The following is a 22,134-nucleotide window of genomic DNA, read 5'->3' on the forward strand; positions in this document are numbered from 1 at the left end:
CTGAACACATGTAATATAGCCTGTTAAATGTAATTCAATGACATTTCAAGCTTTGAAGAACATGAAAACAGAAATACATTAGAAACCTCAAACTTAAGTGTCATCTGTGACATTTTAACCAATGACACCAATGGTCACAAAAAGTACCAGAAGTCACACAAACACTAGATAAATATCAGCCATGGTAATGAATTCATGAAACCATACTGTAACATCCGCCCTACTGCTCAAATCTGCTAGTTTGTAGTAATTTAGTGTGTTAATAGTAAATCAAATCAAATTTCTTGACAACCCTTCTTTTATCTGGATTCGTCAAAAGCTTGAGTTTTGTCTTTATCTTGATTGATACAACCCTGAAACATAAAAAATTAGAATTACAAGGAAATAATTAACTGTGTCAAAATCACAGTCTTATGTGAGATGTCATAATATCATATTTGTAAATAGAATAACAGCTGAAAACATAATTTTTTGGTGGCACTTTATAATATCCAATATCAAGTGTTGCTTGTGACAATGTAAAATAGCGATGACACCAAAGTTCAACTTACCTTTTCTGCCTGGAGCCACGCTGGAAAGGCAAATGAAAGTGCTGCACTTCAAAGATTGGTAAGAAGGGTGGATCAAAATTGCGAATCGCCATTTAACGAAACAAACTTCCACGTGTTCACACATGCCGTGTTGCTTGTGACAAATGACACCAAAACCAATAAACCTCAATATCGGCACAACGGTATACATTTACTCCAAGATTTGAGTTCAGATAGAAAATCTATGCTATTTTCTCATAATAAAAGATTTTATAAACATTAAACATGAGCTTTAAATTTTAGTGTCGAGTCTTAGTATTGTGCTGTGTTTGATGACACCAAAGGTCACAAGCAACACCAACTTTTTAAGAACTCTATATGAAACTTAATCAGATATGTAATATACTGCAATTGCGTTTAAAAGTAAATTTTGACTTTATACTATTAGTCAAACTTCAATCACGTGAGCTAAAACATCACATTTAATTTCTACATGATTTCTAAAAAGGTGATGCGTTGACCTCGTTTTAAGCACATGCCAAACAGCATTCAAATTTCACTTTCAAGTTGTTTATTTCATATTCTGTTGAACAGAGTATGTTGAGCTATCTCATTTTATCTCTTCTTCATATTATCAATTGATTACAAGCATTAACCCAATGAAAACAGCCCATAATTAAGTAAAAATCAAATTTTCTTAACACTGGTATCAGGCGGGCACCTTTTGACCTTGGCTCATATATATATTATATATATATATATATATATATATATATATATATATATATATATATATATATATATATATATATATATATATATATATATATATATATATATATATATATATATATATATATATAGAATCAACAGTGGTGGAAGTGCAAGTATATATAATATAATATATATATATATATATATATATATATATATATATATATATATATATATATATATATATATATATTTCAGGGGATGCAAATTTGGACAACTTCGGAATTTTTTTCTCTCTAGATTTGTATTTTGAAACCAAAAGTTTTGTAAGAAAATTAATAGAAATTTTGTTGTTTTACTCGGGATTGGATGTTTGGTCAAACTGAACTACACTACATCTATTCTTAAGCATCTCAAAGTGATATTTCTAAGAAAATTTGAATGAAAATCAGGTGTTTTGGGTTAATACAATTTGATAAAACTTCAAAATCAAATCTAATATCTTAAATAAAATATACAGATTTTTTTGTTATTGACTGTGGCCAGTACAGGTTAAGATATGCAATGAGATTGAAAAACAAGATGTTTCCAGGAGAGCCTTAAATTCGCAGAGAAGACAAAAAGGGGCACACTTTAATTATCTTAGAGAGAGACTGTCGGTAAAGATTTCATTTGTTTTTCTGTTGTGGAAGGAAGCAGGGACGTGTTACTAAGATTTAACTCACTCAACCCTAACACTGACTATCGTAGTATACCAGGGATTACTTTTACTTTTACCCCATGCCTATTTATAACAATTTTCTGAGACAAATTATAGGCGTAATATCAAAGCTAATGTTTTTCATTTTTACATGTTTATGGTAGTTGAATAAAACTATCTATCCACATACTCATTTTTAATACATTTTTTTTCCAATTTTGAAAAGTAGCAAAATTCTATAGGATTGAGTGAGTTAAAATAAAGCTCCATGTGACTCCACTTTGAAGATCAGATCAATAGCATCCAAGAAGTGTCAACCTAAATGATTCCTACCCGACCGTTTCCAGGTCATAAAAACTTGCTTATACTTATAGCCATCTTTAAATGGTTGTTTAAATACTAAAAATGACTTTCTAAAGCACAGGAGATTTTTCTAAAATTTTAGTTATCTTTCTTTTCTGGAAGATAGAAGATCTTTCTCAAATAATCCAAATCTGTCTAAAACCATAGATCTTTTTTAATCAATGTAGGACTTTTAAGACATAAATCGACTTATTTGTATTAACCAGCCCCCCCCCCCCCCTGAAAAATAACAAACCCAAACCCCCCCTCCCCCCAAAAAAAAACCCAGAACAAAACATAAAAACAAGAAACAAACAAACAAAACACAAAGGCAAAAACAAATACAGTGAAACCTCCCGATAACGACATGCCACAGGACTGAGTTTTTATGTCGTTATCCGGAGGTGTTGTTATTTAGAGGTTTCCAAGATGGCGGACAAAGTGGGCGTGGTAAGGCCCGCGGGACCAGTTTTTATTAACATTGACAAATCAAACAAAACATTGTAGTGTATTCCTCTTAGAGGCTTCTTGTGCGTGTGTCTGGATGAGACTTTTAGGTGATCTGAACTGAGTACACTGATATTGTGCTCCTGGAATTTACATCTGTTCCCTATTTAAACCATTCCCCTTTGTCTTACTTTTTCTTATGTCATTTCAATTGTAAATCTAGAATGTTTTTTACTATCCAATTTTCTTCCTTTTTACTGGCGCTGATGTGACATAGATGTGTCACAAGCGCTGTAAAACCCTTTAAAACAAACAAAAACAGGTAATTCGGACGCTGTGAGTTAGATAAAATTCCCCATCTTCTTCCTCCCACAAAAACACTACTACTATTACTACTACTACTACTTCTACTACTATTATTACTACTACTACTACTACTATCACCACATAATATCACCTTTACCAAGATTTTGTGTTTACTTGCTTACACTAACATTTATACCTTGGTTTTTATTAATGCATATCAGCCAAGATTCGTCAAAAAAAGCTGCGTTCTCATTGGTTTCAAAAGCTGCGTTCTCATTGGTTCATGCATGAATCGTTTTTATAAACTTTGAGTACTCATACTCGGTATTTTTAGTATCAAGATATCTACGAAAAATGCCGAAAATTGCCAAAATGATGTCGTTATTCGGAGGTTTTATCAAAAAGTGCGTCGTTATTTGGAGGTTTTTTTTACAGATCTTAAATAGAAAAAAAATCGGGACCAGGGGTCAATGTCGTTATCAGGAGGTTGTCGCTATTCGGAGGTGTCGTAATCTGGAGGTTCCACTGTAACAAGAAATAAAAAACCTACCATAATCTGTAGATTTAATGACAAGTATATCACTGTCTCTGGGATATTTGGCTAAAGATGAGGGACCATCAACTCTATCTCCGGTGGGCTTCTCTTCTTCCTGTTGACTTGGTTGTCGTTTAGTCCTTTTTAGAATAATATCAAGATCATTTCCTGAAGATTCAGAATTTTCAGTGTTTTCATCAGGGCATGGACTACTTCTACTCTTTTTCTCTTCTGCACCGTCTAGAATTTGACTATTTTTCTCATTCTTGCCTTTCTCCTCTGGAATATTGGAAGATAAATAAATAAATAATAAATACAAATGTGATGTAAAAGGTCCATTGACATTAAAGCAACTAAAGAATCATCTAGATTCAAATAATCTTATCGAACCTTTTCAGTCAGCTTACCGTGAGCATCATAGCACTGAAACTGCCCTTTTGAAGATCATGAATGGCCTGCTGATAGCAAGTGATAATGGTGATATATCTATCCTTATCCTGTTAGCTCTATCTGCGGCATTTGACTCAATAGATCACTCAATCCTATGTGGCTTTATTCTGAATTTGGCATCTCTGGTACTGCACTTTCGTGGTTTAAATCTTACCTCACCAATAAGTCCCAGGCAGTGGGTGTAAATGGCAAAGTTTCTTACGATGTCTATATAGAATATAGCGTCCTGCAAGGTTCGGTTTTTGGCCCTATCCTTTATACCCTTTATACTTTACTATTAGGCAGTGTAATACGCTCCCATTCTGTTAGCTACCACATTTATGCTGACGACACGCAGCTATATAAAGCTGCTTCTCCTCATGATCTCTCCTCTCTTGTCTGTGATTTAGAAAAGTTGGATGCTAGAAAATAAGCTATTGCTAAATGAAGATAAAACTGAAGTTGTTTTGATAGGAATTCAGCAAAAATTAAATTCTATCCACTTGTCAACTCTTACACTAAACATAACTGTGATATTTCTATTTCTGAAAAGGCTAAAATTTGGGTTTCATACTGGACAGTTGTTTGTCTATGGATCAGCATATCAACAATAATGTGAAAATTATGTACTATGACTATGAGCTCTGTAGAATATCACAGATGAGGTCGTTTTTACCTTTCAACACCTTGAAGATAATTGTCTCTGCTTTGGTCTTGTCATGTCTCGACTACTGTAATTCACTGCTCGCTGGTCTCCCTAATAACAAAATAAACAAGCTCCAGAGAGTGCAAAATTGTGTGGCTAGGTCAATCCTGGGAAAATCTCATTACGATGATAAAAAGGACATGCTTTGAACCCTCTACTCGCTGCCAGTCCGGGCTAGAATTGAATACAAAATAGCGCTTGTCTGTTTTGGTGTATTTGAGTCCTCCGTTGCCCCTCTACATTCGACACTTACTCCAATCGTACGTACTTCTGAGAAATATTAGATCCCACAATTTAAAATTGTTAGCATATCCTAAAACTAAACTTAAATACTTTGGTGATAGGTCACTCATGAAATTTGGACCCATGATTTGGATTAATCTCCGTCAATCTGTGACATTTTCGAGCTCAATAGATATTTTAAAAAAAACAAACCAAAACATATCTTTTCAGAAAATATTTACTAAATTAAATTTTAAATGTATAGAATGTGACTTTTGTATTGATGATGTTTTTGATGCCCGTGTCATGCTCTTAATGTTTTGATATTGGTTGATTTGGACTTGCAATGTTATTATTACCTGGGTAAACAATGTCCTCTTTTTTAAGCGCTTTGAGGTTTCGATGAGAGGCGTTATAGAAATATGCTTATTATTACTTTCATCATTATCGTTATTATTTTATTAATAATTCACGGCGACTAAAACTCGAACTTTTAGTTTGAGCCAGCGCTCCACCGGTGGGAGGGTAATTAATCAAGTTGTGACAGGTCGATGACTCATCATGCTACCGGCATCGGCATTTTTGCTACCTGTATTTTTCTCTCCGATTCTGCATGTTATTGATATTTTCAAATAATCGTTGCTCAATAACCCGTTGACGTAACTTTTTCTTATTCATATATTCTTGTTCTTCATAATTTAAAGAATATTGTCATACCATTTGTATGGCTATGAACCTAATGGTTTTGTAACGCCACTCTCCATGAGTTGTACTATAATTCAATACAAGATCATAACTATAATTGGTAAGAAACATGTGAATAAATAGCATAAGTCACCGCACAGGCAAATAATTTTAGGATAATCAGAAGCAGAAGAGAATGAGGAAAAAGTGGATGTAAGTTTTATGGCATGTTCAGACCTGGCAGTCCTGTGAGAGGTCTTGATATTGTGGTAACTCCTTATCAAATCCACCAGTATCCTGTCACATTAGATGACGTGTTAGTGTGTGTCTTATAAAACTGATATCCAATCATTCCTTATGAATAAGATTCACTTGATGTCATATTTCATTAATTAATAATAAAAATTCTATGGTTTCTCACATTCCCGATCACATTGTCAGTAATAAATTTACTAAGAAATATTTCTATCACTATCTCTTCTATTTTCACACATCACAACTAACGAAGTTTCATGTCCAAGCACAATGCAAGCAACACCATTATGAAAACAAATAAACAATTTAACAATAGTTTCTCATTTATTTTCAACACCAACCAGAAAGGAGTGATATCATTCTAATATTTAGGATTACTATTCGGGGCCCTTATGAAGTGACTACTGACGTCTGGTTCAACTTGAAGCAATGATGTTTCCATTGTGAAAGACAATTTTGCTTTTTCACTTCGAAGTCCTCCTGCTCTTTTTTCAATCTTCCCTATGCTAGAGTGGAGCAGTTCACCACCTTGCTCGCCATGGAATCCTAACCCTATCTTATATCGCTTCAACCAGTCAATGCAGTGCATTTCCAATATATGTAATTTGGGGGTAATTGAGTGAGGGAATGTTTCTCTGTAATTCTGCAAATACCTTGTGACGGCTTCCTCTGCTTTTTCAATTTCTTCTGATGACATGGGATTTGAATGGGATACTAATTTATGTACATCTCTGTAGCTGTCATTTAAAGTATTATATTTGATCTCAAGTTGAATTATTTTCGTGATTATTGTGTCTCTTTGGGTGTTTGTACTAACTGCATGTATAGCTGTCTTTGTAAGGTCTCTGTAGATTTCTTTCTTTATGTATTTGTGGCAGTGATTGCCAATGAAGTGGCCACCGTGAAAGGCTTGTCTGACAATTTTATTCTGATCTAAAACGTTTTGTATTGCTTTTCTAACTGGTCCGATGATACTTTCTTTACATTCTTTCATGTCTTGCAATTTTTTCTTTATCTTTTTAAGTTGCTTCTCCCACCTCCTCTTTTCGACTTTCGTATCACTCATGACAAGGCATGTTCGTACAAAGTCTTTATCTGTTTTTAATGCAACAGCCTTTTCCCAACACCGGCCATACTTTCTATAGTAAGATTTCTCCTTCAACCCTGAAAGTGTAGCTCTTTCCTCAGAGATTTCGTCATCAAATGCATTCAGTTCATTTTCTAGATTTTTGTGATGTTTGGTGACAATGCCAAGAAGCAAATGCAGATATGGAGGCGCTACATGGTCTAGACTAATGGATATCATAGGTGAATGGATGACATTGTTATACTGCCTCGCTTTGCTAAGCTCTTCTCCGTTATTTTTAAATTCCTCATAATTGTCATTCATGGACGAAAGAGTTCTCTTCTCAGAAGCTAAACATTGTAGTTGGCTTTGCATTGTCTTTTTGCTGGCAAGGCACCAGAGACATGGATAGGTACCAGAGGGTCCTGAGATTCCATACAATTTGGATAAGAACCAGTAGTCTCCAAAAATAAACAGTCTAACTTTCTTGCCTCTCCATTCTAAAGATTTCAGAGCGTCAAATTGTGGATTTAAATGATCTATGATTATCTTAATATTGTGTGTTGTATCGTGAACTTTAGCTATTGATATCATATAGGTGTTGTCCCTGGCATTTGGCTTAATTATATTTAGAATGTGAATTGCCATCTTGAAACTGCCCTTCCCATGGTCACCGCCCACTTTTATCCAAATCTCATCTTCTGGTATACTGCCATTATGCCATGTGAGTGAGCCCTTGCTGTCGTGCTTCTCCAGCATCCGTGATACAAAATCAGATAAGTCCTTGATGAAAGCAACATTCACTTCTGCTTGTTCTGTTGACTTCGGGTCTTCAAAAAACATCCTTTTTATAACAATATCGTCCCCTGTTAAATGTTTTTGTAGTGACCTAACTGCATGCTCGTGTGGAAGATGGGTGGCGCTTAAAGATTTTAAAATACTGTTTTGAATCTTGAATTGATGGTATGATATATTCATACTTTCCTTCATTCCTAGTGCTTCCTGGACAGATAATTTTTTTCTAAACCCCATTATTCTTTCAAATTCCGTCTTCCCTTTCCCCTTTATCCTCTTGAATTCAGAAACCCTCTGACACAGAACATCATCATCCGTCATCCCACTCATTTGCAACCTCACATTCTCTATTACCTTAGCTCTTTTCTTTCTTTGTGGAGAACTGGAGACAGCTGATGGTTTTCGTGGCTGTATAACTTTTTGAAATACAAGGGGTTGCCCTCCAGTTTTAAATCGTAAAGTGTTTTTGTCCCCTGATACTGTCATTTGTCTTTTAGCATAATGTGTGTGTAGAAAAAGCTCCTCATTGTTCAGTGGTGTATCTTTGTCTTGTAATGGTACGACAATGACAGGGCCTTTGGTCAAGGGTGATGTTGTGCTATCAACTAATATTGGCTTTTTTGATGGTGGTGTCTTGAATGGGCTTGTTGACATGTCCTTCTGTTTTTTTATGGGCGTCGATTTGGCAACAGGGTCGGGGAAAACATTATCATTTTCAAATAAAGGTGAAATTGGTCTTGAATCAGAGATCATAATGTTTTTGTTTCTCGTGTATGTTTTTTCTGAGTCCTCACCAGCAATCGATCTTGCAAGACGCATAAGTACATCTGCATCACTGTCCTCATCATTTGCTATTTGTGTATTTAATTCATGTGCTGTAATTGTATCTGAGCTATTTTTTGTTGTGTCTTGATGTAAATTTGAATGAATTGTCACTGAACTTGTGTTGTTTGCTAACTCTGTGTCCTCTGCATTGTGATTGTCATACAGATTTGATGAAAGTTCAAAAACCTCTCTAGGAAAAGAAGTATCAGTTGAAAGGTCAATTTTGTTTTTTGTGAATTTATTTCCTATGTTGAAAGAGTTGTATGCTGAACATGATGAGCATTGACTCTCACTGAGACTGGAGTCAAAACAAGTCCAAATCTTATCACTATCACATATCCTATCTATGAGTTGATTCTGTGATGCTTCACTACCTCTACGTTTAATGTTAGTTAGAGTTGTAATACATGTTCTACATATAGCAGGAGATTGAACATTTTTAGAGTCTTTATCTATATTAACACGACAAATAATACGAATGTCCTTACTGAAATCAGACACATTTCTGATGGTAATCTTTTTGCGACTCTGTTGTCTGTTCAAACATCTTTTGCCACAAAGTCTACATAGACTATTTAGTTTTGTTATATGAGTTTCAAGAGAATGTTCCATTCTTGTCTGTAGTAACAAAAAAAATTGTTTCAGTACCACAAATAAAATTAATATAAAAAAATTAAATCACTCAACCAAAAATAATAATGTTATTTCACACAACGGATTGCCCGGATTTTAAATAATCATAACTTTTTTATTTCGTGTGAATTAAGCGTACTTCTTGGACATACTATTTGCAAATTTATTGTATTATTTTAGGGTGTAAGAAAATATGACCCTCACGGTGACAAAACATGTTTTAAAAATATTTTAATCAATGATATACGGTGGACAGAACAATTTCACTCACTAATTTGAAATATTCTTATCTGCTTTATAATCCAATTGGCACTTCACAAAAATATATATAGTTACCACAGAAACTTAAAATATTAAAAAATCAGAAAAGAAATCGTGTGTGACACATAGGTTTCCAGTAGTAAATGATGTAAGGAGTGCATTTCTTATGCAGTTTTTGATATTATCACCCTTGTTTTCGAACCTGGATTACCTCCCCTTGTTTCAACTGACGAAGGTGCGGGTAATTAATCACTTGTGACAGGTGAAGTTCCCTGTTATCAGTGATTTGCCTGTGATCAGGGGAGTGGAATGGGCGACAGGGGAAGATGCACAGTGGGTGGCACGGGGGGGGGGGGGTCCAGCAAGATCAAAGCAAAAACTAAAGAGTCAAAAATTACGTTAGTTTTATTCGCCGTGAATTATCAATTACTTTATTTTTTTAAAAAATCATTACTCATATCTTACCTGATTTGGAAGTCAAGTGAAAAATAAGTTTTGGTTTTCCTGCTAATGACCTTTCATTTTTCAATTTGTCTATGACCAATTTTAGTCCATTGCCTCCACTGTCACTGAAAAATCCCTCATTATCAGTTGCCATGATGAATAATATAAGACAATCACAATCGCCAATTGATAGTTCATCAAGCGCCTGAAAATAAAGCATTGTTTCATAATACAAGACTCTGCCTAAAATTTCACTGTGGTCAGGGACACACAAAAAAAGTGGAGTCTTAGCCAGATTAAAATCTTAATTAGGAAAAAGGTGCTCAAATATTCCACTCCTTAGGAGCAGAACCAAAACTCTGTAATGCACATTTTTGGAATTGAATTTGAATACACCAATAAGTTACTAATTCTACTTAATTTTGAGTTCTTTTGTTTATTTCTTGTTAAAATAAAAATTTCCTTGTTATCTTTTCAATAAATTATTTAATTTCTATATGTTTTCGTGGGCTTTTTGTTTTGTTTTTGTTTTTAAGGGTTTTACGGCGCTTGCAACACATTAAGGTCATATCAGCGCCAGTAAAAAGGAAGAAAATGGGATAGTAAAATGATCTAGAATTACAATTAAAGCACATAAGAAAAGGTAAGACAAATGGCAATTGGTTCAAATAGGAAACATGTAAATTCCACGAGCACACTATCAAAGTACTTAGTTTGAGATCACCTAAAAGTCTCACCCAGACACCAGCACAAGATCCCACTAAGAGGAATACACTCAATGTTTACAAATCATATGTTAAAAATACAAAATAACAATACATAACAGAGCTATGATTTACAAGGAAAAAAATATCATCCCCCAATACTAACCATACATTTGACTTTCCCTCTCAGCCAGGGCCTAGACAAAACCAAGTAATCTCATTCCAAGACAAAGACAGAAAGCAAGTTGGAAAATAGATGTAGGGAGATAGAAGTCACAATAAGTACCTCCCTGCCCACTATGGGAGGTAAGGAACCCCACCCAGGTGGGCCTTTTAATACCAAGTGAATTGCCAATAAGTACTTTTCGCTGCATTTCAACTGATAAAAAACTAATTTGCTTTTGTTTTTTTTGTTCGAAATATCAAGCTGATGTAAGAGTTCATCTGCTCCAACAAACCCTCATGCTCAACTGTCAACTATGAAGACTTTGAATTTGTAGCCACTCCAGCTTTCTTTTGCAGTCTAAGTATATCTCTGCTTTATAGATGTGGGCCCACTCATTTTTGCTATCATATGGAATGGCCAATTTGATTGCTATAATTTATTTGAATGATTCACAATTAAGCACAATGTGTCTAGTCTCATTCAAGTTCTAAACAGTGCAGATTACATGCAGCTGTAATTTTATCCACACAACCTTGTAAAAGTTTTAAAAATTTTAATTAGTCATACATGTTTATATTCAATGATGCAACTAACCGTTCTGTCTGCAACTTTCTTCACTTTCAAGTCATTAAAGTTCAAATTTCTCAAAAGTTGTTCAAGTCCCTTTCTATCCATAATCAAAGGAGAATGTTTATCATACAGAATGAAAGGCTGTCCCCTTATTTTCCTAGTCATCTGATAAAAGTTAGGCTGAAAATAAAGATACAATTGGAATATTTGCTAGAGTGCCTCGAGTGCGATTCATATTCTATTAAGAATTATTATACCAATCCTGGTTTTACTAGTATTTTATCCCTTATAAAATGGAAGAATGTTACTTTTACTAAACATTTATACATTGTAACAATCCCAACGAGTAACACTTTAATTCAACCTTAACTTTATGAAGGTCTATGCCATGGGTAAGTTTGGTTGGTATCTTTTTGCTGTTTCTTTTATTTTTTAAAAATGTTTTCAAAATTAAATATATATTCCTAAATGGATTTCACCAAAAAAAAAAAAAATCCTCCTGAAAATTCGCATATCATCAACTTATCAGAAATATTCACCAGAACAGATAGTTCTGTTAAAAATTTGATATTTGATTTGCCATATGTAAGCTGAAAGAGACATCTCCACTAGTGATAAAAATATTCAAACAATATTAATGTTAGAACAATAATTTTGATAATACTCTATTTGATTTAAATGAGTATTAAATGATTGCTTTGTGCTGCTATGTGATCTAGTAGTATGACACTCGCCTTGAGCAGTGCATAGTTGAGTCCTTGGAAAAGGCTCTATATTTCTACTTCTCTCACAGTACTAAGTGTAAAATTAGTACTTCGCGGTTAACAGCGTTGTCTCTGTCAGAAAAATATTGTAACAACACCTAAGAGGTATCATGTCTTGTCCAACAGGTTCAGTGTTGCTATTGGTTATGGAGCCCTTTTACAGTGCTTTGAGCATTTTAATGGATATTGCGCTATATAACTGCTCAAGCTATTTTTGGTTTGTTTTTTTTGTTTTTTTTTGATACACAAAAGACAGTGCCAACATTTTCCAAACGTAACTATATTTCTAGAATAATCTTCAACTTCTTTTAAATTAACAAATACATGTAAGAAAATCAAATGATTAACAATCACTTTTTAAAGTCATTCAAGTCAAGCACCTACTCAAACAGGCCACAGGTTCTGTGTACTTACATTGTCTATATGATTATCATATACAGTCCGATTCTCGACGCGAAGAACTTTTAGGTTCATGTACGTAATGTCAATGATATAAGAATTAGAAGGCCATAGTTTATCTGAAAAAGCAGAAGATACACAATGCTATATGAAATGTGAAGCGCTTTCTCCAATCACTTTATTTCTCCATCAAAATGTGACTCATTCCCAAAATTTTGGCATTATGTCAAGGTAAACGTTGAAAAAAATTGAGCTTTTAAACAGCGCAATATCCACTAATCGTACTCAAAGCGCTTTACAAAGAGTCCCTGGGTAACAGCAACACGTAACATAAAGAGCGAGACATGACGCTTGTTAAGCGCTAATACAATTTTCTAAAGACAGAGACAATGCTGTTAATGGCCAGGTACTCATTTTACACCTGAGTATGGTGAGAGAATGTGAGTAAAGAGTTTTTATTCAAGGACTCAACTATGCGTCGAGGGAGGCCCGAACCCAGGACATTCCGATCCGAAAGTGAGTGTCATACCACAAGACCACATAGCTGCACTTTAAACTGCATTTCAAGACTAGATGATTATAATTTTATCAAAGAATATTTAAAGCTCATGTGATAATTGAAATAACATGTGGATGAACAAATTAAACAACCCTGACATTACAGACAATGTGAAAATAAGAACTGTCGAGAGTGTCTTGAGGCTTTGAAATTAAAAATTTGGGCAGGAAAAAAAAATGGAGCTTGAACTTCTATAAACCAGAAAGTTGGTATATATGCTTCTTATATATTGTAGTTCCTAATTTCACAGGATTAATCTGTCGATAAATGTCCAAACAACAAACTCTGAGCGTTTGAACCCATAGTTACCAATAACTCAATAACTATGAAATAAAATGAAATTATATGACAAAATTTGCCCCAAAAATTGTGAAAAATTGTCTGTCATCAAATATCAGCTTTAGACCCTGGTGAATTAAAGGATATAGACAATTATTTAAAACAGCAATTGAAATGCAAAATCAAAGACAAAACAAAAACATAAGTTGTTAGATAGGCTATAGTGATAATTTTGTGCTATTTCCACTATGTGAATCACTTGAAACTCAGAGAATTATTATATAAGGCTCTGGTAATAAAATACGTTAATATTTGGTGATTTATTATCGAAACAATTTTAGATACTGAAAATTTTAAGCATATTTATTTTGTTTTGTCTTGTCTTGAATTGATCATTAAGCCTGAAAGAGGCAATGTAGCCTAACAGCCATTGGTGCATCTCGGTTTTACAAACTAATACTAATAATGTTTCACACTACCAGGGTCTTCTTAAATATGACTCACAGTCTCGATATGATAGATAAAATAGATATGACATTCTGTCAGATTGAATCACTGAGTACTGTGTAACGACCCTGGATAACATCACTCAGGACTGGAAAACTATGTCGTTATCCAGGGGTGTCGTTATTCAGGGGTTTTCAAGATGGCGGGAAAAGGCGGTATGGTGAGACCCGTGAACACATAACAGTGCGATGCACAGACCAGTGCCTAAGAGAAGATACATCCCAACAACGCTAGAATGTACAAAGGGTATAACAGTTATGCTTTCACTCTCCACTGTGCAATGTCATTGTTTTGATTGTAAACGGTGTTCGAATGCCATTTAACAAAACTAAGAATAAATCAAGAAAATCAAATGCCAATATTAAAATGATAATACGGCACAAAAATACAGATGCACACATCTAGTGTTGATTTGAATTAAAAGCCCTGCGATAATGCTGACGAGTTTTGAATACCGAAATTTTTATTTTAAGTGCACCAACATTTACAGGCATTTTAAGTTAGTAGATCCACATCTTGTGAAATTAAGGTAGCAGGACCCTAGAAATGGCATTTTATTTTTATTTCAAACTTTATTTGATGTACTTTTATATATCATTACAGTATAAGGTAAGAAATTTTCTGCATTAATTTTTTTTGCATATGCAAATTAGGCTTCCAAAATGACCGCTATATACAAAAAAATAAGGGTATTCTTTAAAACATGGTATCTCTTTTATTTATCAATACAAATGTTTCAAAATTTCAACATAGATCCTAGGGTAGAGTTGGGGAAATTCGCCACTTGTCACACCCCTCTCTTTAAATGCAAATATATCATCACTTTGATACTCTTTTCATCTAATGGTTTTAATCCACCAATCAGCATTTTGTACATTAATATCATGGCACAATCGTGTCATTCAACATCATAGAGTATCTGTCGTTCCATGCACCTGATTCGTCTGAAATCCAACGCGCGCCATTTCAAATTCCTACTTTCACTCGTCATCTTAAGCGTTTTTTCTGCTTAAATCCTTATTCTACAAACTGTTACTTTGATATTGTATGATTGAAACGTGTTTCCTGATGTTCACTTCTCTAATTTGCAAAGACCATTTGAAGGAAATGTCTGAAAAAAATTGAACCTCTTCCCTGGAGTACTTTCTATCCGTTGATGTGAATTACATGTCATTTCGTATGATCATTATGCTCATTTATTATATGGAAATATGCTATTTCATCATGCTGAAGGCCAAAAAATTACTTTCACAAGTGTTTTGGGGAAATTTCAACAGACTGTAGATATATGAAAACATTTGTGACTGGTTAAAACCTTATCTTTTATCTATCTAGTCACTGTTCTCTAAAAATGTGTTTCTTAAGTATGATAAATCTCCTTTAGCATTAAGTTACATGACGTCGAAGTTGGAACATTTTCATACATCAATTGGCAGAAAAAAAATTCCAAATTCTTGAATAATTAATTTGCTCTCCTTCTCTTATTTAAGTATTGTTTAAAAAAAAAATATATATATATATAAAGTGTTTTTTATGACTATCAGAATGCTTTATGAAAATACTAAGAAAAACTCATTTTAAATATTTATAAATTGTCTCTTATAGTACCTAGTTGTCAATCGTACTTCTGTGTCATGAAACCAAAATGGACATTAAAATTCTGATTACGTCTGTTGAGAAGAGGCAATGTTTTATGACAAAACGAACCTACTACAGCTAAAGGAATTATGTTAAAACAGAATGGAAGAAAATTGCTGAAGAAATTGGATGCAATTGTAAGAGTAATGGAAAACACCGTCTTACCAATGAAAACACCTCGTTTTAGGATAAAAACTAAAGTCCTTGGTTACATGCCATTCTAGCTCCCGTGTAAACGGCTTGAGTGATGATGACGATGATGATGATAATTTGTACTTAATGTTGATGATGATGATTGTGATGATGATGATGATGATGATGATGATGATGATGATGATGATGATGATGATGATGGCAATGGTTTTCAAAAGTTGGTGGTTCGTTTTGTAGAAATGGTCCCACTTTGTCCCACTTAAAAGTAGACAGTATCACTTCATGTAAGACAAACATTTTTCATCTAAATGTACCTGTTCTAATAAATGAATGTGTTCGCCATAGGTAGGACAGCACTGGTGAATTTTGTGCACTTGAAGCATTCCTTCTTCATCCACCCTGCTTGGCGGTGACAAGGCAACTAATTTTTAACTCTCTTGAGACTGATATCTTTTTAGATCAACAAACGCTGAAGACTGGGTTTATTTAGGGTTTTAAAAAACCAAGTTATTCATAAAGTTACAGTTGTATTCTAATAAAATTTGATACATAATTAGTCTGGTACTTACTGTTATATATAAAATAAACTGCACCGCTCTATCTGTAATAATTTTTTAAAAATGTGTTTTATTGAAAATGTGTATTTTTTTGGTCTTCTGCAAAAATTCTGGGAAAATGACGTGCATTGAATAAAATGGGCATCATACCTCTAAAAACTGTTTTTAAATGTTAATTATTTGTTCCAGAACGTTTCGAAGTCATTTTAGCCAAAAAAAAAAAAAAAAAAATCTGCAAGAAATCATCAGAATATAACAATATATTTCAGATAGGTACCTAAGAATATAAATAAAATTGAAACTAGTAATCGAAAATCCATACTGCACTACATCATTCAGCGGTAAAATGTTTCACTAATGTTGGAGACAAGTCTGGCATGCACGAGCACTTAAAAAACGAAAATAATTTCACAATGTGCGATCCGGTATATATACAGGATTAGTCTACAAGGTTGGCAACCGGTTCCTTACATTTACAGGATGTGTCCCAAGAGTGATAAAACAATATGAGAGGCATGGGAGATGCTTCCATTCTGTCTCATCTACTTACATACCGCTTGCTCCTCACATTTTGTGGTCTCCATGTCTCATCCAAGCAGCGCCACTCTGCGTGTACCCTAAGAGTGTTTTGTTGTTCTAAAAGCTCAACTTTCTTAATTTTGTTCATTTTGACTTAAAATGAGTCAGCTTGAACAACCTGACATAATACCAGTTAGAGGAAATTGATAACAAATGTAAACTTTAAGAGTACAATTATGGTATGGGGTAGCTTGAGATGGACGACATCAATACGAATGATGATGGAGTTAAAACTCACCTTCTTCATGTATAAAATCTATAGAGTCAGCTTCCAGCTCATCTTCATCATCAGAATGTTCCACTGGTGGTTCATGTGGAGCATTAAGCGGCTTCAATATGTCACAGGCTTTATACAAGGTTTCTCTCCTACAAGCCTCATACAATGCGTCAAATGCATCAGGACCTCGTTTCTCTATTAAGTCTAAAAGCTTATAAGCTTTTCTTAATGAGGTATCTTTAGCCTTTAGGAATAGAAGTGAAAACACAGAAAAGGTTAAGACAGACAACAACTTAATATATCTTATGTGTCAAACTGACCAATTTAAGGACATATTCAGTCACTATCTCTAAATATGTAACATATGCCTGCTTGAATCCATGTTCCAAACTTAAAGTGTGACCATTTTAACTTCAGATCCTCTTCTTAAAAAAGTTAACTGAATCAGACTGAGTATTACTGTCAAGGAACATTTGTTTATTTTCAATAAAAAAAAAAACAAAGAAAAAAGAAAAAGACACAGTACTTTCCTGATAGTCTGGAGTGCATCTTTCAAAGTCCGCTACAACGTTTTAAATATTACATGTTACCATTCTCCTACCCTCTCCAGAGTCTTTACCTAACATCTTTCTGATAGAGAGGCAGGTCATATGTTGACAACAGTAGTATAATTTCCGGGAAAAGATCATGCTTGAGAAGTTAGTCTTAAAATTAAGTGACTTTTTAAAAAATTACCTAAACTTTATTTTAAGTATTTGTAATTTTAATTGACTTGCAAAACAATAAAATACGGTAGTCAAATAGAATTGTGTGACACAGACCAAGAAGTTAAAAAAAAACAAACAATAAGGTGTCAATTGATTTTACAACATTCAGCACATTAACTAATTTCACATAAGTGACAAGTTTCATATATCAGCAAAAATGTGAACATAATAAGGACGGATTGTACATATTACTTTATGTGCTGGAAACATATGGGCAAAGCGAAAACTATTTCTGGTTGTTTTATCATAAAATAAACACAAAATATATAATAATATATATTTTATATGTCACGAAAAAATGAACAAATGTCACTTACAATACATGAAACCAATGATGATATGTAGGTCAATGGTCAATTAAATATTACCTTTACAGAGGAATTAATCATTTACATTATAGAAACCTGTTTTATAAAGGAAAGTTTTCATTGCTCCTCTCATTAGGCAATCTGCATGCTTGCATAACACCCATTTCACTTCTGCTCTCCACCAATATATAAAACAATGAAAGATAGAGTCATTTGTTGTTCTTGTTGTCTTTCACATGAAACAAGACTGACGGGACTGGGAAAGGGGTCAGTCTAAACGTAATGAATAACTCTCCGATGACTATTTAAAACAATCACAATGACAATGACGATACAGCAACAATGACACAGTGTTTTAAATAGTCATCGGATCCCTTGCAACTCTTCCTCTGTCCCTATCCTTCAAGTCACAATAAATAGCATAGAGTGAAAAACCAGGTAACAATTGGCTTCAACAGTCATGATGTCACTTCCCTAATAATGACGTATAGTAACTTAGTAAAAATGGCTCTAAACTAACGGAACAATGGCGGACGCCCTTATGAAATATTTCTCAGATGAGCATAAAAGTGTATCCAGAGGAGAAAAATATTATAAATATGATCACGTTGTGACTTTCATACATTCTGATCACATATGAAAAATTCTAGCCAGCATGAAGAATGAAAAGTACCAATTTTCTTTATTTAGAACCATGCTGCTCGCCATTGCGGGTGACGTGACATCAGACTATTAATCCAATTCAGTCTTACCAAAATGTCTTGTTTCATGGCTGTATTAAAAATCCTTTCTTGATATAAGTCAAGACAGACCTCATCTACAGTAGTACTAAACTCTTGAGCAAGAGCTCTGTAGTTCCTCCTTATCAGGTCTCTATGATGCTGCTCCATGCCCTGAATTGAAAAATGGACAACTATATATGTTAAGATCGATGTAAACAAATCAGTAGGTCTGATAATCAAATGCAATTATAGGCTTGTTTTAACGTTTTAATGGATAATAATTTTTTTGCATCGGTTTGAGAGTATGAACATTACAACAATGAGACTATAAGAATTTGGGTTACCAGACCTGTAAATAAGTACATGTCATATTTCAAATGAGTCTACAGAATGATTCACAGTTATTTAGATTAAGCAAAGATAAAGCCAATATTTTTGAAGTTGTTTACATTTGGAATGTCTCTCTTTATTGCATAATTAAATCTGCACCATAGAATAGAGAGGTCCAATCTTTTCATTGTTCACTTCACTATAATACACTATGTACAAGACTATTTACAAACTGTCCTTCCTCTACAACAATTTCAAGGAGGCCTCCTTCTCCTCAAGTTTCTTAGAAACGGAGGCCAACTCCTCTTCCTTCACTATGGCTGCTTTTCTCAGAGCATTTGCACTGGTGAATAAAGCTAATTGCTCCTTCATCCCTGTCACTTCATCAGCCTTGTCTGATTGTTTTTCACTTTCTTTCCTAAAAAAAAAAAGCAGCATTCTCTGTCAACTCCACTTTCCTTTTTTTTCAGCCCAACAACTTCTTCTTCTGCTAGTTTTCTTTTCCCACTTTTTTTCTCCACTGCTTTTTTTCTCCTCCAAATAAGCTTTGTACCTTCTACTGGCTAATCCACATGACTTAAATAAATTGTCACCAATTTCAAACTTTTCTATGCCACCTATGTGCCTCACATAATCCTTGATTTTGTTTTCCCCCGACTTCCATTCTCCCCGACTTCACGACCCATCACATCACAAAATTCCCAACTTTTTCCCGATTTCACGACCCGGTGGGGACCCTGTAACTGTAATTGGAATTCCCCCTGTAGTTGTTGACTTCATCAGATATTTGGTAACAAAGAGGAGAATGAAAAAAACATAGGGACCATTGTTGGCTGTTGTCTTCAAGCAAGTTGATTTCTTGTAAAGAATAAATCTACTACAAGATCTTTTCATGAGTCTTACAGTCAATAATAAACGGTTATGATTTAGATGTTCAAGCAGAATAGACATGTTTGTTGACTCTGTCATTGATTTAATAATATATAAGCCATGGTGTTAGAAGTGAACGTTATTCCCAATAGATTACCACTCATTCGAGGAATATTTATACAGTTAAGTAGAGTGTACAAGATAAATATATATTTTAATTCATTACTTGTCATATCCGTCCCAGCTGCATAAGGGGTTAAATAGGTCACTCAACGTTAAAGGATGCCTAAGTTTAACCCGCCAGATGAACTTAATTTTCAAAAGCTTTCATGGCAGGAAAGAGCGTTTCTCAAGATTCTGACTAGGAGACTTACGGAATCAAGAAAACTGAACAATATTCATACACTCGGCATTTGATGGACTGTTTTGAATTGGCATTAAATGATATACATATACTAGGAATAATACACGAATGTGTGTGATAGGTAGGCTGAATTTATTTGGATTAAATTACAAGATCAAGACCAAGATATTATTTTTTTTTACTTAAAAGGGGAGATGTCACATAATTAGGTTATAGTATTATATTGTAGTAATTGAGTACATGGGGTGGATTAAAAAGTTGAAATAATAAACGGTTATGATTTAGATTTTCAAGCAGATAAGACGTGTTTGTTGATTCTGTCATTGATTTAATAATAAATAATATATAAGCCCACAATATGACACCTAATATGATCATTGTGTCTATGAATTGAGGACAGACTAGATTATTTTGTGAGTCTACCTTTCTTCCTATTTCCTGAGGCAAATTAAACTCTCATGCTATCCAAAAAAAGGGCATTGTTCGTTATTGTTAGATTTGATTTCTGTTACTGTTAGTTCATCACATATTACCCTACCGATTTCTTTGTGATAATGTGGTGGTCTATAAATGATATTGTCCCTATTATCAGACATTTTAATCATTTTCTTTATCTTCATTTTGAAAAAAAGTTGCCTTATATTGTGTTGTTTTGCTCTCCTGAGTTCTTTTTAACTATCAATAGACTACTTGCCTCGCTATTGAATGTTAAATACCATGTCAATTCTCCCTTTTTCTTCAAATTAACTGAAGCTCCCAAACCAAAATAGTTTCATATAAAAAGTATTTATGAATAGGTAATGATGATGATATGGTAATAGTGATGGTAGTGATGACGTGAGAGTGGTTATTGTAGTAATAGTGGTTGTGGTGATATGAAGTGGTGGTTCTTGTAGCATTGGTGGTGGTGGTAATGATGTATTTGTGGTTGAAGTGGTGGTTGTGGTAGTGGTAGTTGTAGGAGGGCTAGTGATGATCCATATCGAGAAATGTCTTGAAATTCACAATTTTGATTCTTTTACTTTTATAATGTTACAATGGCAACATCTTATTATGTAGATAGATAGTAAAATCAACATAACTTCAGAACATTTATCCTACATCCAAACAGCGAGGTGTCGTACAAAAGGTTTTCTAAAGATCTATTTCTCTATGTGAAAAATGTCATTATAGATGTTATGGGTAAAATATTCACAATATCCGCCAGCCAGCCATTGAGCTCCAAATGGTAAATTGAAATAAAATTTAAAAAAAACAAAAACAAAAAAAAAAAAACATCTATATTGCCACTGGAGACTAGAATATTCAGACACGAGTCTGAGTAACCTTTTGATTACACATGTGCATTGGTGTTTGAGACCACGGGAGACTATTCAAACTCGAGTCCGAATAGCCGCAGCCTTTTTAGTTCCTTCTAAACTCAACTTCCGAAAGCTCCTACAAAGGGAAACAACTTAAATAATATTCCCTCAACAAACCCCAAGAAAAAATAAAACCTAGTACCTTGAACTAACCCTAATAGGAAAAAAAAAACAAACAACCTAGTACCTTTGCTAAGACTTATGACTAACCCTTATTAAAAAATCCTCCAATCTCGAGCTAACCCTAATAATAATAGACAACAGATCAATGTGAAAATACACATTGAAAGAATACTACAAGGGATGTAGGAGCTTTCGAAATGTCTCCCCTATTTTAACTTAGATATATAATACGAGGCTGCCTCTATTCTCATCCCCCCCCCCCCCGGCCGATTGGATTACCGAAAAAAAACGTTGCCGGCTTTT

General features: G+C 34.0%; 1 protein-coding gene across 2 annotated transcripts in view; it reads right to left on the reverse strand.

Moving 5' to 3' along the window:
- Positions 1-22,134, reverse strand: part of LOC144970109 (uncharacterized) — a 38,976-nt gene that overhangs the window by 13,038 nt on the left and 3,804 nt on the right. The window contains exons 2-8 of one of the 2 annotated variants that reach the window (XM_078909340.1): positions 18,814-18,954; positions 17,008-17,230; positions 12,513-12,616; positions 11,359-11,514; positions 9,916-10,099; positions 3,590-3,853; positions 214-353 (exon numbers count right to left, since the gene is read on the reverse strand). In XM_078909340.1, coding sequence (XP_078765466.1) covers positions 334-353; positions 3,590-3,853; positions 9,916-10,099; positions 11,359-11,514; positions 12,513-12,616; positions 17,008-17,230; positions 18,814-18,951 — 1,089 coding nt within the window. In that variant the 5' untranslated portion in view covers positions 18,952-18,954 and the 3' untranslated portion in view covers positions 214-333. Of the gene's footprint in view, positions 1-213; positions 354-3,589; positions 3,854-9,915; positions 10,100-11,358; positions 11,515-12,512; positions 12,617-17,007; positions 17,231-18,813; positions 18,955-22,134 lie in introns of those variants that run through there. The other variant, XM_078909338.1, reaches the window with a different exon arrangement.

The sequence above is a fragment of the Berghia stephanieae genome, chromosome 4 (genome assembly GCF_034508935.2).
Source record: "Berghia stephanieae isolate SIO BIC M18660-M18661 chromosome 4, UCSD_Bste_1.3, whole genome shotgun sequence".
In the NCBI taxonomy this organism is placed as follows: Eukaryota; Metazoa; Mollusca; class Gastropoda; order Nudibranchia; family Aeolidiidae; genus Berghia; species Berghia stephanieae.